Here is a 15,000-nt window from a genome sequence, read left to right as displayed (position 1 = left end):
ACAACCCTAGCTGTCTCCATGTTAAACTCTGTGGTTTGGTCTATATAAATACAACAGAAAGGCTCCTTCTACCACTCAATTTTTTGAATAATTCCAGGAATGTGAGTGTGTTGTGCTAATTAATGACTAAAAGGCACTAAAAGACTTTCTTTTAGTAATTTAGTAATACTTCATTTCTAGTTAGGATGTGTCAGTCAACGAACGTCCAGTAGAACAGCTTTAGACATGTAACAACAGTTCTTGCTTCATATGCACTCTAAGTAGAATTGGGCATCGTTTGAATTTGAACGATTCCAGTTTCAATTCCGATTCCGCTTCTTAACGATTCTCGATTCCGATCCTTTTAAAAGGCATGGTCATTAAAGTTTACATGGTTTAAATGAGGGTGCTAACTCGAGTTCTTTTTATATGAAATGTCTGAACTTCTGAATAAATTGTTTAATGATATGAACTTTATCATTAATTTATTACAAGGCTATTTTTAAGAAGTATATACTGTAAATATCAAGCATTCAACTTTAATATAAATTTCACAAAGTTTCTTTTTACAGGAGAACACTTTCAGAAAAGATGTTTACTTTTGAAAAGTAGTATACTTTGTTTGCTGCCTCTGTGTAGGTGTAAGCTATTTACACCCTTATTTTGTGAAGTAAACAGGATATAGGCCAAAGCGATCTTATTTTGAAGGCCGGGAGTATGTTGTGTGACTTGAGAAGGTCCCTTGACCGTAACAGAGACAGACTGTGCAAATGATAAACTTGCCTATCCGTAACTGTAGCTCCCTTCCTTTACTTACGCCAAACTTCCACATAAGCTAGCATCCTGAAACTCTTGGTAACATTGGCACGAGACAGAAGTCATTTATTGTTTAACTTTCCTGATTGTAAAAATACCTCATCAAAAAACAACGTAATCTGTTATTTCTACACCATGAATGTGTGAACATTAAAAATCGAAACTAGAAATCGAAATATAAACATTTGAACGATCCCAGGAGAATGGGAACGCTATTCCCGGTTCCCATTGATGCTCAAGACTCGATGCCCAACCCTAACTCCGAGTGACTTTTATTTTGACAGTGTGACTTTGAAGCATACTCGACAAGGTATTCTCACCGAGGTGTTCTGACACTGGATGCAGGACGAGTTGAAGCGAACTGCCGGGACACGTTGGACTTTTCCTTGAATGTGGAACACACACTCGTAGTTCTTCTGTCCCGACTGAGGCTGAGGAAGGTTACGGGCTCGCAACGTGATTGGACGAACCAGACCGGCCGGAACAAGGATGTCTGACGTGGGTACAATCTGAGGACAGCCCTGCAAACAGGAAGTCAAATAATCACCAAGATGGCTGAATCCTGACACTTGGCACGTTTGACCCTGGGGGCGGTCGTGGCTGCACAACGTTATTAGGACAGGAGACTTGAGAGACACAGTGATGATAGTTAGAAAGACTATGACGCCATTTAGAGACACAAAGGGGAAATTTAGTCACATGGGAAGGGCATTTGGACACAAAGAGGACATTGGGAGACACCGTAAAGACACTGATTTACACAATGAGCACGTTTGGGCATAAAATTCCAACATTCAGTCACAAAGTGGGGATATACAGACACACTTTGGGGAGAGTTAGACAATCTTTGAGAACAGGTGCGTGATCTAAGCTTGGTGACTTCCTGTAATAGAAAACACCCACTCCCACAGTGGAGTGAAAGCTTCATTAAGGAGAGCATCGCCGCAATAATTAATTGCTTTGTGACTGACAGGAAGCCCGTTAGTTCCACAGGAAGTAGACCAGAGCACAGCAGGCGGCACTGACTGTGGCAAGGTTGTTTAAAAGGACAGTTGCATGGTCAACACTACATGCACACACTGTGGAGTCTCCTGAGCGTGGTCAGTGCAATAAGGTTTACCTGGGAAGTGCTGACCCGCCCCTCCAGGAAGGAGCAGTCCTCTAGGTTGTTGGTGCACATATGACGATATTTGCACCAATGACACGGAAACATGCTGCTCACACAGGACGTGCACCTGAAGTCAGGAGAAAATGACACCAAAACACATTAATCTCGTCGTTTTCCTATGTTAGATGTGTGCTCGAATGTTGACTTTTGAAAGGTTTTGTCACTAAAAACAGTCTCTTTCCGGTGCCTGGAGCGGAATGCAGAAGTGACATCACACTCGGGACGCCCCCTCCATTGTTTCAACTGCTTTTGTGTTGCGGCGCATTTTTTGTTGAATTTCTTTTGTTGTACACATTTTATGATATTATGCCTGAGTGTTGTGTGGCAGGCTTTTGAGCAGAAGGAATAAGCTTGTTCACCTTTCCAAAAGACCCAAGTGCAACAAACCTGAGCAAAACTGACACGGTCAGATTCGTCGGTATTGTGCCCAGCACACTTCGAGGACAACTGTTTCGATGCTATTTCCTCAGTTAAAGGAAAGTAGTGTGCATTGCTGGAGGGTCATAATAACATCAGCTGTCCCGACTATCTTTTCTTGGCCCAGACCAGGTGTGTGTCAAAACAAGTTCAGATGTTGACGGCAATACAAAAAGTCCAAAACACATAAGACGTTCGACTGTGGAAAAGTGTGCCAAGGTGACAGTAAATAAATCCACATTTTTGCGCTATATTCTACCAATCATAGAATAATATTACCAATCAGAGAATAATACGTGTTTTCCTCAATCACTGCTCACTGGTCTTGTAACTTATAGTCTGTATATATCTCTGTGGCAATCACTGCCAGCAAAACAGCATTCCTGTTTATTATTTGTGTTTACTATTATTAAATATTATTATTTGTGTTATCTGATGAGTCTCCTACTGTCAAAATAACCACTTAAATTCATTATGACAGCAAAAAATGTTTTATTATGCGAGTACTTTAATTTTTTTTATTGTTTTTTGCTAACTTTTTTTTTGGTGTCATGAGCACTTTAAAACTAAAGAGGACGCAAAGGGCAGAGGAGACTGTGGACACGGGGACTTCAAGCTTACGAGTTGAGCACGGAGCAATTATAGAAGGTCAGGTTGGTGCTGATGAAGTTGCGTCCCGTCTCACTGGATCGAAGACTGAGTTGGACGTCTCGTTTCTCTCCTAAGGACACAATATTGTCTTGTTAGTGTATGTTTGTACGTGTGTGCGTGACTAGGACAGTGCGTGTGTGTATCACCGTAAGAATGTGCCGGCAGGTCTCTTAGCGTTGGGGAAGTGCATGTCACCTGATCTTTGGCCATGACCTCTGCCGGGGTTTCGCTGATGTCCTCGAAGACACAGGACACCCCACCCAACAGCATGGGCACATTGTGCACGTATATGGTCAGCTGCGCACAACGAAGTGACTCAATGACATTGTTCTCGGTCAAGTGACAGAGGAGCCTGAATGTCACTGGATGTACCTGTGTGGCGGGTGCGGTGACAGACATATTGCTAGGGGTAACAGAGATGTTGACACACTGCTCTAGCTGGGTGTTGAAGTGTTGAGGCTCCGCCCACTTTTCACATTCTTCCTGTCTGGAACATCTGCGGGGGTCACATGACCACTGATTATGATGTTGGCCCAAAATAGACTGTATGATGATGTCACAAAATCAATAGGTGCTTGACAACTTCAGTTGAAAAACCACAAGCACATTGTGCAACGAAGGGCTTTTATTTTGAAGGGCAAGTTGACTGATGTTACAGTAAAGAGGAAATGCCTCCACCTGGACTTCAAACATCAAACAGGGCCACACACTGCGTGTGTGTGCGCGCATGTGTGTGTCTTCCCATGAGGCCTCATTAACGTTTCTATAAATGCTTCTCGCACACACACACCAATCAGAAGTGAGCGTCAGAACACCTTTGGTGGTTTTGTGTGGAAGAAAACAAAAATGAATTCTAGTTTTATACACTCAGTGCAAGTGTAGCCCTTCACAAAGCTGACTTTGCATTCCTGTTCAGTGTCTCGTTGACTTGATGTGATTGACAGACGATCAGTGTTGACAGAACATGGAGAACACGTGATGCTAGAAAGTCACACTCGCCTTAACAGCAAAAGCATCCATACAACACAGTGAGAGACAACCACACCAAAAATCGAATGTGGGTACATATATATATATGTACCCGTATACTGTATGTATATGGGTGACTCTCCTGAAAGGGGTACCAGCGAGGGTGCCATCACTTCAAAGGGCATGACGCACAGACTACAGCGATTTGAAGTTACTGCGAAATAAAAAATATATTGCAAACACATTGAATAAACGGGGGATATCAAGTCTGTTGTGTATAAAACACGATCTGATGTCAATTTCAGCCCATTTTGTGACATGCAAAAGTAAGTCAGAAAGACGATGAAATAAATAATACAAAACGGTGGCGCTTACGTTTCAGCTGCTGTGATTTCTGAAGTATAACACACCTCATCGTGCACCAAACACATTTTGCTGAATCACACTGAAGCACATGTAAAACGTCAAGTGTTTTTTTTCAAAACCTTTCCACTTAAAATTCATTTATTTACTCATACAATGTGCCACTCACGCATTTATCAAAAATAATAGGTCGATAAATTAGAGCATTTTTTCATGAAAATGTTAAAATTCAGATTTCAGATTGTTAAACAATGTCCCCACCTGTCATAAAATATAACAAACTGTGATATTTTTTATATTATGTGATATTTTCTTCATAAAATGAAACAGAAGTGATACTTTATTTTAATATGCAAATTTGTAAGAAAAAAATAATAAATTTTTGATCACTATGTCACGATTTTGCTAACCCTTTCAGGAGAATGACTCATATGTACATGATGTCTTACTTGCTGTAGAGGACACACCATCCACAGTGAGGGTCTCCTGAGGACAGACAGTCGGAACAAGACTGATACTGCTCACATGTCTCCACAGGAAATCTGCTCACCTAAAACAGCAACACCAACATGGCCGACCACGTGTCACTCACACGTCTCAAGGCTGTGTGTGTGCGTGCCTGCGTGCATGTGTGCACACCTGTCTGTCACTGAGCAGGTAGATGTACAGCTGATCTGGACTAAACATCATGTCTCTCAGGATGGATTTGCCTTCCACCACGGTCACCGTCTCATACAGCAAAGCATTGTAGGAAGGCGGCGGGACTCCATCTACGCGGATCTGAAACACACACACACCGCATGAACACATGCATGCATGCATGTACAGTATGTATCATCATGTTCTTGTCTTCATGACTCAGAAGTTCCGCCTACCTCATGACCCAAAAAAACAACACTGAGGAGAAGGGAGGGGTTCAGGGGGAGCTTGTGAGGAGGGAAGCACTGACAGGTAAGAGGAAGGACAGTGTGTAGTTGTCAGTGTGTTCATTAGCTGTCTGCTTGTTGTACACTTGGACTTAATTAGAACTGATGAGTCTCCCCCCCAGACACCCAGACACACAAACATGCACATGCGCGGGCACACACACACACACACACACACACACACACACACACACACATTCACACACACACACAGAGATAGTGAGCAGCAAGGGTGGATGGGGGTGGGGCGGTGGGAGGTTGGGGGGAGTCATGAAAGTAGGACACTGCAGCAGACTAGAACCCAATACATACACACACAGCGGTGAAGATGTTATTTAAAGCAGCTGACATGACCCCCCCCCCATGAGCAACAAGAAGTGGAGGGGCAGAAAAAGAAAGAAAAAGAAGCAGAAGATTCAGGAAGTCACCTTTGACCCAAGATGTGGAATCTAACCCTAAGCACACACTGACCTTTAACCTCTCACCCTGAGACAATCTGCCTACTGTCAGTGCACGTGTGTCCTCCATTTCACTTCCTGTGATGCCATGATGATGTCCCTCTGTCACAGCCCCACACACGCCATTCCTCAGAAGTGTCCCATCCCGTGTGTGTGTGTGTGTGTGTGTGTGTGTGTGTAGATGCGTGTGCATCATGAATAAATCTGAACCGGCGATGATATTGAGGCCCCTCCCACTTTAACAGCAACATTAATAGCACTGCAATGTACAGTATTATTTGCATTGCATTATGTCCTTAAAGGAAAACTGCACTTTTTTTGCCCATCATCCACAAGCCTTATTTGAGACATGAACACGTGTCTCTCATTGCAGCACAATTAAAGCTACTTTGACAAAAAGAAAGGAGAGGTGAGCTACTTGTGTTTTATGTGACTGCCAACATTTAAAAATTGTACTTTATTTACAAAGTACATCTCCACTCATTGAGCTCATTTGTCATTAAATACAGCCGTTATGTCTGAATAGAACACTTATTAAAATACTAAGAGGTGAAGCAAATATTCTTAGGTGAACTACTACTACTACTGTCAGCTGGCAAGCTACTGTTAGCTTACAAGCTACATGTTGGAGACCCCTGTGATAGCATCACTATCTTAAAGCTGGACACACTACGTGTTTATGTTGAACAACTTAGAGACACAACTAGTGTTTTGAAGACAAGCTGTAAGTATTATGATGATAAGAAGACAGGAAGATTAAGTGACATTTATCAAACGTAAGTTAGCATGTACTCCATGAATGTGATAGCAACTTGTGGCAGTGAGAGCCAGGCAATATGTGTAAACAAAGATGCCAGAAAGTCGAATGAAATTGAAATTAGGGCTGGGCGATATGGACCAAAACTCATATCCCAATATATTTAGGTTGAATTATCGATATACTATATACTGTATATCCCAATATTTTTTCCACAAAATCAGTTTAGACAAATCAAAGCCAAATATGCGTGTTAAGTTGTTTTAGTAAAATAAATACTTAACATGAGGATGTTTTTTGGATGTTTTAAAGCTTCATGCAAGATGCACATTAAAAAATTTTTTTATCGAAAAATAGCCTCTAAAATAAAATACGCCCTTCTCTTTTTGAAATAAATATAGAAAAAGTCAAATATAATCTTTTTTATAACAAAACTTTAGCTATGCTCAAATCCTCAGCTAATAACAAAAGCACAAAAGAACAAAATATGGAGTGCCCGTCCTTACTTTGTGTCAGGAACACCAATATGTCAGCTGCACCAGGCTTAGCAACTGTCTGACTTCCTTATACATTTGTGGCAGAGCCTGTCGTGCTGAATAATTGTGACTGCGAAGCTTGCTGGACATTGCGCGTCCATTGTTTTCAGCAAGTTTTTAAATCCGTTTTTTCTACTGCTGCAACAGGGACCATATCTTTAGCAATGTGATAGGACACCGCTTTGTGTTGTGGCAGGAGTTGTGCAGCCAGGGCACAGATTCACATATTTGTCATATTGGAGTTTGTGCCAAGTTTTACGGTGGTAAAAAAGATTTTATGTGCTGAATCCACAGTCCCTCCAAATTATTGAGCTACGATGGTATATTATGGCCACATTCTGACAAATTCTTCAAATAGTTAACAGCTCTAACAGAAAGTTGGAGACCCCTGCAACTTGGACACTAAATGTATTCCCTTTTAAGTTAAGCAGGAGAGATTTCTATTTAATAAAGATATTTATTTGTATTATTTCATTCTGCAAATGTTATCTTGAACTAAAAAAAAAACAATTATTGAACAATTGATTTCCCATGTATTCATATTACTCCAAAACATGCATCAAATTAAATTCAGGTTTGTGTCAAATAGCACAAAAATTGTTTCACACAAATAAAGGCAAAATTTTTTTTGTCTAACTGCGCCCCTGGCCAATACCACAAAAAATAAATTGAAAAACATATCCATGTGATTGGTATCAGTATCCGGAATTTGAATAATAAAGATGAAAAATGTAATTTTGCATGCCACTTGAGACGGCACAACAGAAGCCACTAATTGCTTCTGCCTGTGGGGATATCACCTTTGCCGCGGAGGCGCAACAGCAAATCAAAAGGGGGCTTTGATGTCAGCTGACTGATGTGACTTGGGTCACATTATCATTCGAGTCATAGTGGTATCGAAACAGAGACCACTGTATCGAACGTTTTGATACAGATACACGTATTGTTGCACCCCTACTAAAGACATGTAGTGACATCACCCACTAGTGGCCTGGCATGAATATTACACACCTTTTCCCACCTTTTGCATGTTGCTGTTTTCACTTGAAACTTCATGTTTTTAACTATGACGCTGCTGTCGAAACGGATCCTCAGATACCATTACACTATCACGCAAGGTGACGATGTTGCCATGGCAACACAGCTGATGTCTTTGATCCACTAATGATGCACTGAGGTATGAGCGTGTGTGTGTAGGCACACATCATTCAATCTGTGTTACTGGCTGACATGTTACCGCAGCAGTGAAGCACACACGCACCCACACACATACACAGGGCACTCAGGTTTCATGGCAGCTGTTCCGGTGACTGGTGTGTGTCTGTAATGTGCACAAATGTGCATTACAGTCTTCCCTACATTAATTAATTAATCATGCTGTTTCTTGGTTGAATACAGCCTAATAGTAAAAAAAAAAAAAAAAAGTCCTAAAATGGCTAAATGAACTAAAGTACAAATTTAAGGCATTCAAAAAATGCATTCAAAGATGTGATGCTACGTAGTGTCCTGCACTGGTCATTAGGTGTCAGTAATGTTACTGTAATGTTCGGTGAGGCACACAAGCATCAGACTTGATCGCCAGAACAACAGGCTTTTACTGCAGGTTTGAATTACCTCACAACAGGCACGATAATAATAATAATAAAATAATAAGCATAATAATAACATGGGCTACTGTTTTGGATGTATTTCAGCCAAAACTCAACTCTGAATCCACAACATCACTTTCTGTCGACACATTTATTGTAACACACATGAGCATGAGTCTTATTTATGTCTTAAATGGCTTATTTTCTCTGATTGTTAGGGTTAGGGTTGCTGATGTCTACTATATTGAGTAATACTATAATGTAAAGGTGGTGTTTCAGGCCTAGACGGCTCTAATGTTTAAAACTGTATTTGGAACGTCATAAACAGGATTTGTAAGCTCTAAACTAAAAAAATATTTGATTTATGAATAAGGAATCCAATTTCACGGAAATTCACCTCACAGTCAGGTCTGAAACCAATTAATCACGATAAACGAGGGATTACCGTAGTCATCATCAAGCAAGTCATTCACCACATTTTCTTATTGACCACATGGAGGAAATAAACACAAAATTGTGTGTGAATTAAGATGGCACGCGCGCACACACACACACACACACACGTATTCATTGAGCAATCAGAGCCTGAAGGAGGAAGATGAGGAGGAGGAGGAACAGGAGGAGGAAGGCCAGTGACGGCTGACATCGGGTTGTGTGTGGGGGGAGGGGTGTGGCTGTTAAGCTTATTAGCCCATTCCATCCCCCAACACACGCATACAATGGATAATAGTAAGACCACCAACTGATGCTTTTCACCCTTCAGTCACACAACCAATACACACATCAATTTTGGTTTTGTTCGTATTTTCTTCAATAAGAAGGAAGTACTAGCTCGCAAACTGATCGTCGACAGAGTGACATTCTAATCAGTATCAGTATCACTATAAGTATATATAGTTTTAAAATATAGTGTATGGGCCAAAAGTTTGGACACACACTACACAACCCACTGCAAATTCCACTAAGTAGCCCTGACAAGGCACACCTGTGAAATGAAAACCATTTCAGGTGACTACCTCATGAAGCTCATTGAGAGAACACCAAGTGTTTGCAGTGCTATCAAAAAAAATGATAAGACAGAAAATATAGGTCTAAAATATAAGACATACAGTATTTCGAGTTATTTCACACTTTTGTTCAGTACATAATCCCACATGTGTTCATTCATAGTTTTGAGAATCTACAATGTAAACAATCATGAAAATAAAGAAAATGCATTAAATAAGAAGGTGTGTCCAAACTTTTGGCCTGCACTGTATACAAAATGACTATGTAACACAGAACTTCCATCAGGAATCTGCCGATTCAGCTTAGTTTCTCCATGACAGTGAATCAAAGTGTGAAAGTAGAAACATACCAAGAACTCCCATTCGAAATCTACTGATTCTAAGTGTTGTTTCAAAGCAGTGAGATACATTTCTTTTTATACTTTTAATTGATCAACTTTACAATTACGTATAACTAAGAACTATGTTGCTCATTCCTTACCAACACATTGAGCAACCCACCATTGTACCTAACACTTTTATGGTTGCCATGGTAACATATGGAGAGACAGAACATGATCGCATGTGAAGTGTCTTCAGTCTCTTTGGGAGCTTACACATCCACTAATTCTTCCATCGTCTCCACAGCAACAGCATAATAATTAATCCTCCTCTGTGTGTACGTGTGTATGTGCACGTGCATGTGTGTTTCGGCAGGGAATTCTAGGAACGCAAAGTTATGCCCTTATTGAGGCATGATCACGCACATACACATAGACAATGGGAACAGGAAACATAATTTGAGAGACAAAGACCTTTCTGTCAAACACAAACCCGCACACACACACACACAAACACAGTTTGTTTCCCAAGGAAAACTAGCATGGATGCCGAAGATGAGAATGTCTTTAAAAAAAAAAAAAAATGCATCATCACAATGTCAACTGTGCCCTGTTTTCATATGAGTTAACATTTGACATTGACCTATTTTATTTACAGGAGTACCTCGCATAATGTAAACCTCCTTTTACGTAAATTCCACTGAACGTAAAGAATTTATGTAAAGTTTTTGCATCGTATTACGGAAGAAATTCCATTTAACGTAAAGCGTCAAGTCGGTGCAGGTTCAGAAATTCGATTTGTTTAGTGCTTGGTGACGCCTTCTGACGCTTCACGCTCTCATTGGCTGATTATCGGGGCACCGCCTCCGCTCTCATCTCATTGGCTGACTTATCCAGCGCGTCCGTGTGTTTGTGTGAGACATGCTGCTCCCTTCAACCTCTCTTCCTCATGGCAGTCGCCCTTAAACTAGTTTGCACGCACTGAAATCTCTTCTTAATGTTTTTACTTTTCTTTGTGTTAAAATTACCGTAGTCATGGGCCCTAAACCAAGTGTAAGTGATAAGAAAAAAAGGAAAAGTTGTCGATAGAAACCAAGCAGGAAATGATCCAGAAATTCTGACACTTCACTTCACTTCACTCATTGGCTGATTATCGGGGCACCGCCTCCGCTCTCATCTCATTGGCTGATTGTCCCTTCAACTTCCTTGCCTCTTCGTAGTCGCACTTAAACTAACTTATAAACAATTAAGTTAAGTTACAAATTAAAATTTTGCACACAGCATTATCGTGTAGTGCGTGTGCGTTTGTGTGTGAGACCAGCTGACTCTTAGACTCTTTGAGTCGCGTTTTGACTCAGGCTAGTCCTTCTCCTCCTCCTCCTCCTCCTCCTCCTGCCTCCACTTGCGTTCCTGATCAAGACATCTCGTGAATGGTAAGATTGTTTTTGTTTTTCAGTTTTATTCATTTACAGTAATCTTATTTATTACCTTATTTTACATTGGAATGTTATTCTATTATGTTCATGCTAACATTTTCTTATATTTTCCCACCATATTTGGTGGACTTTGAATATTTTGAAGTGCCAAAGGGGTGAGTTTGGGAAGATCTTGGAACGGATTAGGCTATTTACATGTATGTTACGCTTCGTATAACATAAAAACCCTATAACATAAAGGTTCTCGGAACGGATTATTTACGTTGTAGGGGCGTCTACTGTATTTTATATTATTTCTGCACATTTTGTTACACAACAAACACCAGGAGCTCTTAGCGACCTTACCTACCTATGGGAGGTGATATGATGCTGTCGTCATAGTCATGTGACCATGTACATACACCATCATGACATCAGTGTATAAAGTTGTACCGGAACCTAACAATTTACTGTGTGTCTGCACTCCAACAATAAATCTCTCTCTCGCTCTCTCTCTCACACACACACACACACACACACACACACACACACACACACACACACACACAAGTTGTGTTCATTTCATCTTCTTTGCTCGTTTTTCCTCTCTGTCTGTTTTAAAATCCATAAACATTGTCCCCAAGGACACACAAACACAGACAAGCACACACAGTCATAAAAGTGTGTGGTCTGAATGGAAAACTAAGCATTTCGTGCTGTGAGTGTGAGTGTGTGCGTGTGGTCAGTGGGTTGACACACCCAGTCTAAATGTGAACATGGGAGGAAATACAAACTGTAACTGTACTGTGACCGCCACACGCTAGCTTGGCTGATAGCGCCACCATGCTAATGTTAGCCTAGCAGAGGGTAGAAGGAAAATCTTTGCAGCTTGTTAAATCGTGCAAATGAATGGGATTGCTGTTGTCATGGAGATGATGGAAGCTGCTGATGTTCAATTGTACAAGAAATGTCTGTGTGTATGCATGTGTGTGTGTGTGCGTGTGTGTGGTCAGCACAGCGTGTCTCCTCTCTACCCCATGTTGTTTGTTTTGAAAAAATGAGCGCGCGCACACACACACATGCACACCATCTCTGAGCCAGTCAGCAGACAGTCAAGTAGAAGTGCTCTGACTATCTTGACATCAACTACATGAGCTGTATTACAACCTGACATGACGTCATATGACCAAGTGACACATTTGAGCAAGGCACTTACACATGGCATACTCTAAAGCAGGGATGTCTACAGTGCGGCCAGTGGGGCCAGATAGTTTTTTTATTTGCCCTTGACATATTGCAAAAATAAAATACATTTCTTATGAATAGGCCTTTCACAATGATAAATAAATTGTCCTACAAATTATTGTCGATAATTGATATTATCGACAACATTTTTTGAGGCCATTTTTTCATTAATTACATGGCATAATAGTGAGAGTACATTGTATCAAAAGCAATAAACTTTAATTCCTCAAGAGTATTTAACATTGTAATCGGAATGTCAAGAGCTTTTAAATAACTTAAACAAACAATATAATAAATTAAACAAACAAAAAAATACAAAAAAACTCAATGAAAATAAAACGGACTCTGTCTCTTTTAGCAAAAAATTGCACATAAATAAAAATCACAATCACAACCAAAAACAATAAAAAAATAGACCCTGTCTCTGTTAAGAAAAAAAACTCACTCTAATAAAAAACACACATACGCAGATATGTAGTGTATTGTTAAGCTAATGTACAGTACAGGCTAAGAGTTTGGACACACCTTCTCATTCAATGCATTTTCTTTATTTTCATGACTATTTACATTGTAGATTCTCTATGAATGAACACATGTGTAATTATGTTCTTAACAAAAAAGGTGTGAAATAACTCTTATTAACTCATATGGCTTATACTTTAGATTCCTCCAAGTAGCCGCCCTTTGCTTTTTTGATAGCATTGCAAACCCATGGTGTTCTCTCAATGAGCTTCATGAGGTAGTCACCTGAAATGGTTTTCACTTCACAGGTGTGCCTTGTGAGGGTTACTTAGTGGAATTTCTTGCCTTATTCATGGTGTTGGGACCATCAGTTGTGTTGTGTGTGTCCAAACTTTTGGCCTGTACTGTAGGGGGTTATATACAGTATTTGATTATATATTTGGTTATATATTTGCAATGTTTCTGATGTCCTTCAACATGTCTTCTTTCACTCGGTTATACAGCTCAGGAATTGCCGTTTGTGAGGCAGGGGTATTGTCTGTCAAACATTTATAACGTTTCCCGAAATGTTGCCTTTTCAACTGTGTTGAAAGGTTGCATTTCTTTTGCAATGTAGCAAGCGACACCGTCTGTGAGCGCGCACCATTTCGCGCTGTTTCGTTGATATTTACTATACTGTGTCAAGCAAACGTCTCAGTAAGCATCGACTGTCGGGATGAAGGCTCTGCTGCACCTCCACACTGGGGCTGTCGTATTCAGTTTAGAAATAATTTATTTTGTGCCTTCATTCATTCATTCATTCATTCATTACCGTATGCTTGCTAACTTGCTGCTAGCACTCAGTCTGTGTATCCACTCACTAGCAGCCCCGCCTCCACGTACTGGGACAAGGAGGCTGAATGGCTGACAAGAAGGTTCACTCTCTCCGTTCATTCGACTACAGAACCAATGCGCACAGACACATGCAGAGTGAACCCTCTTGTCATCCAGCCTGTGTGGTATAGGGAGACAAGGAAAACAAACACGCATACATGCACATGTCAATTTATCGAGGCCGGCAAAATGATCAACTTTTTTTTTTTAATCGTTCGGTTAATCGATTTATCGAATATCGTGACAGGCTTAGCTATGAATGAAATATGTTATTGGATATTACACTAATTTGATTTGGCAGCAATAACACAAAGTTAAGGTGTGTATGTTTGTTCAGACATCTTAGCATATATAGACCTAGATTGGATTGGTTTTAGTATCTTTAATGTAGAAATTATATCAAAGCAGTCACCCGAATCCGTCTATTTTTCTATATGCTGCCCTTGCTGGAAGAAGTTTGGACACCCCTGCTGTCAAGTGTCCACATGTGTGCTGGATCCAATGCAGAGTTCAAAGTTCAACCATGTAAAATAATATCAACCATCATCTCCATCATTCTAAGAGCTCTTACCTTCTTTAGTTGGCCACTGCGTGTTCCCACAAAAACCACTGTGTGCTCGCCGTATGTGTACGCCGCCACCGCGCCCATGCCCTCTGTACGGTCCTCGAACAACGGGCTGCCCTCGATGACTCGCAGACCCCCCAGTGGCTGATTTAACACCAGACCACAGAAGTCATCTCCGATCTGCTTGGGCTGTTGAGACAATGATTGTTTCCGGAGTGACCCAAACCGGCCATTTAAGTTATAGTGGGAGGTGCAGGTGACACCTGGGTCACGTAACTCACTGTATGAATGCAGGGCAGCTCCTTGTTGAGTAACCACGGTAATGAAAGTCGTCCCTCGCCACGATAACATGAGCGTATTCTTTCCCTCATGGCTAGGTTGATGTCATGCAGTGTGAACAGACACAAGACTGTCTCTCTAGGCGGGTTGGAGCGGTTCTTCTGACCCTGAACACACAAGAAGCCCACATTTGAGTGGCCATTTT

At 40.9% G+C, this 15,000-nt stretch overlaps 1 protein-coding gene across 1 annotated transcript in view; it reads right to left on the bottom strand.

The window, feature by feature from the left end:
* Window positions 1-15,000, bottom strand: part of plxna3 (plexin A3) — a 52,849-nt gene that overhangs the window by 14,688 nt on the left and 23,161 nt on the right. The window contains exons 5-13 of the mRNA XM_054770090.1: window positions 14,798-14,962; window positions 14,523-14,705; window positions 5,003-5,143; window positions 4,813-4,913; window positions 3,404-3,527; window positions 3,178-3,328; window positions 3,002-3,101; window positions 1,916-2,030; window positions 1,116-1,316 (exon numbers count right to left, since the gene is read on the bottom strand). Of these exons, the coding sequence (XP_054626065.1) occupies window positions 1,116-1,316; window positions 1,916-2,030; window positions 3,002-3,101; window positions 3,178-3,328; window positions 3,404-3,527; window positions 4,813-4,913; window positions 5,003-5,143; window positions 14,523-14,705; window positions 14,798-14,962 (1,281 nt within the window). The remainder of the gene's footprint in view (window positions 1-1,115; window positions 1,317-1,915; window positions 2,031-3,001; window positions 3,102-3,177; window positions 3,329-3,403; window positions 3,528-4,812; window positions 4,914-5,002; window positions 5,144-14,522; window positions 14,706-14,797; window positions 14,963-15,000) is intronic.

Source organism: Dunckerocampus dactyliophorus, chromosome 1, assembly GCF_027744805.1.
Source record: "Dunckerocampus dactyliophorus isolate RoL2022-P2 chromosome 1, RoL_Ddac_1.1, whole genome shotgun sequence".
Classification (NCBI taxonomy): Eukaryota; Metazoa; Chordata; class Actinopteri; order Syngnathiformes; family Syngnathidae; genus Dunckerocampus; species Dunckerocampus dactyliophorus.
Note: the sequence above shows the minus strand (reverse complement) of the source record. Positions and strands in the feature narration are given on the sequence as shown.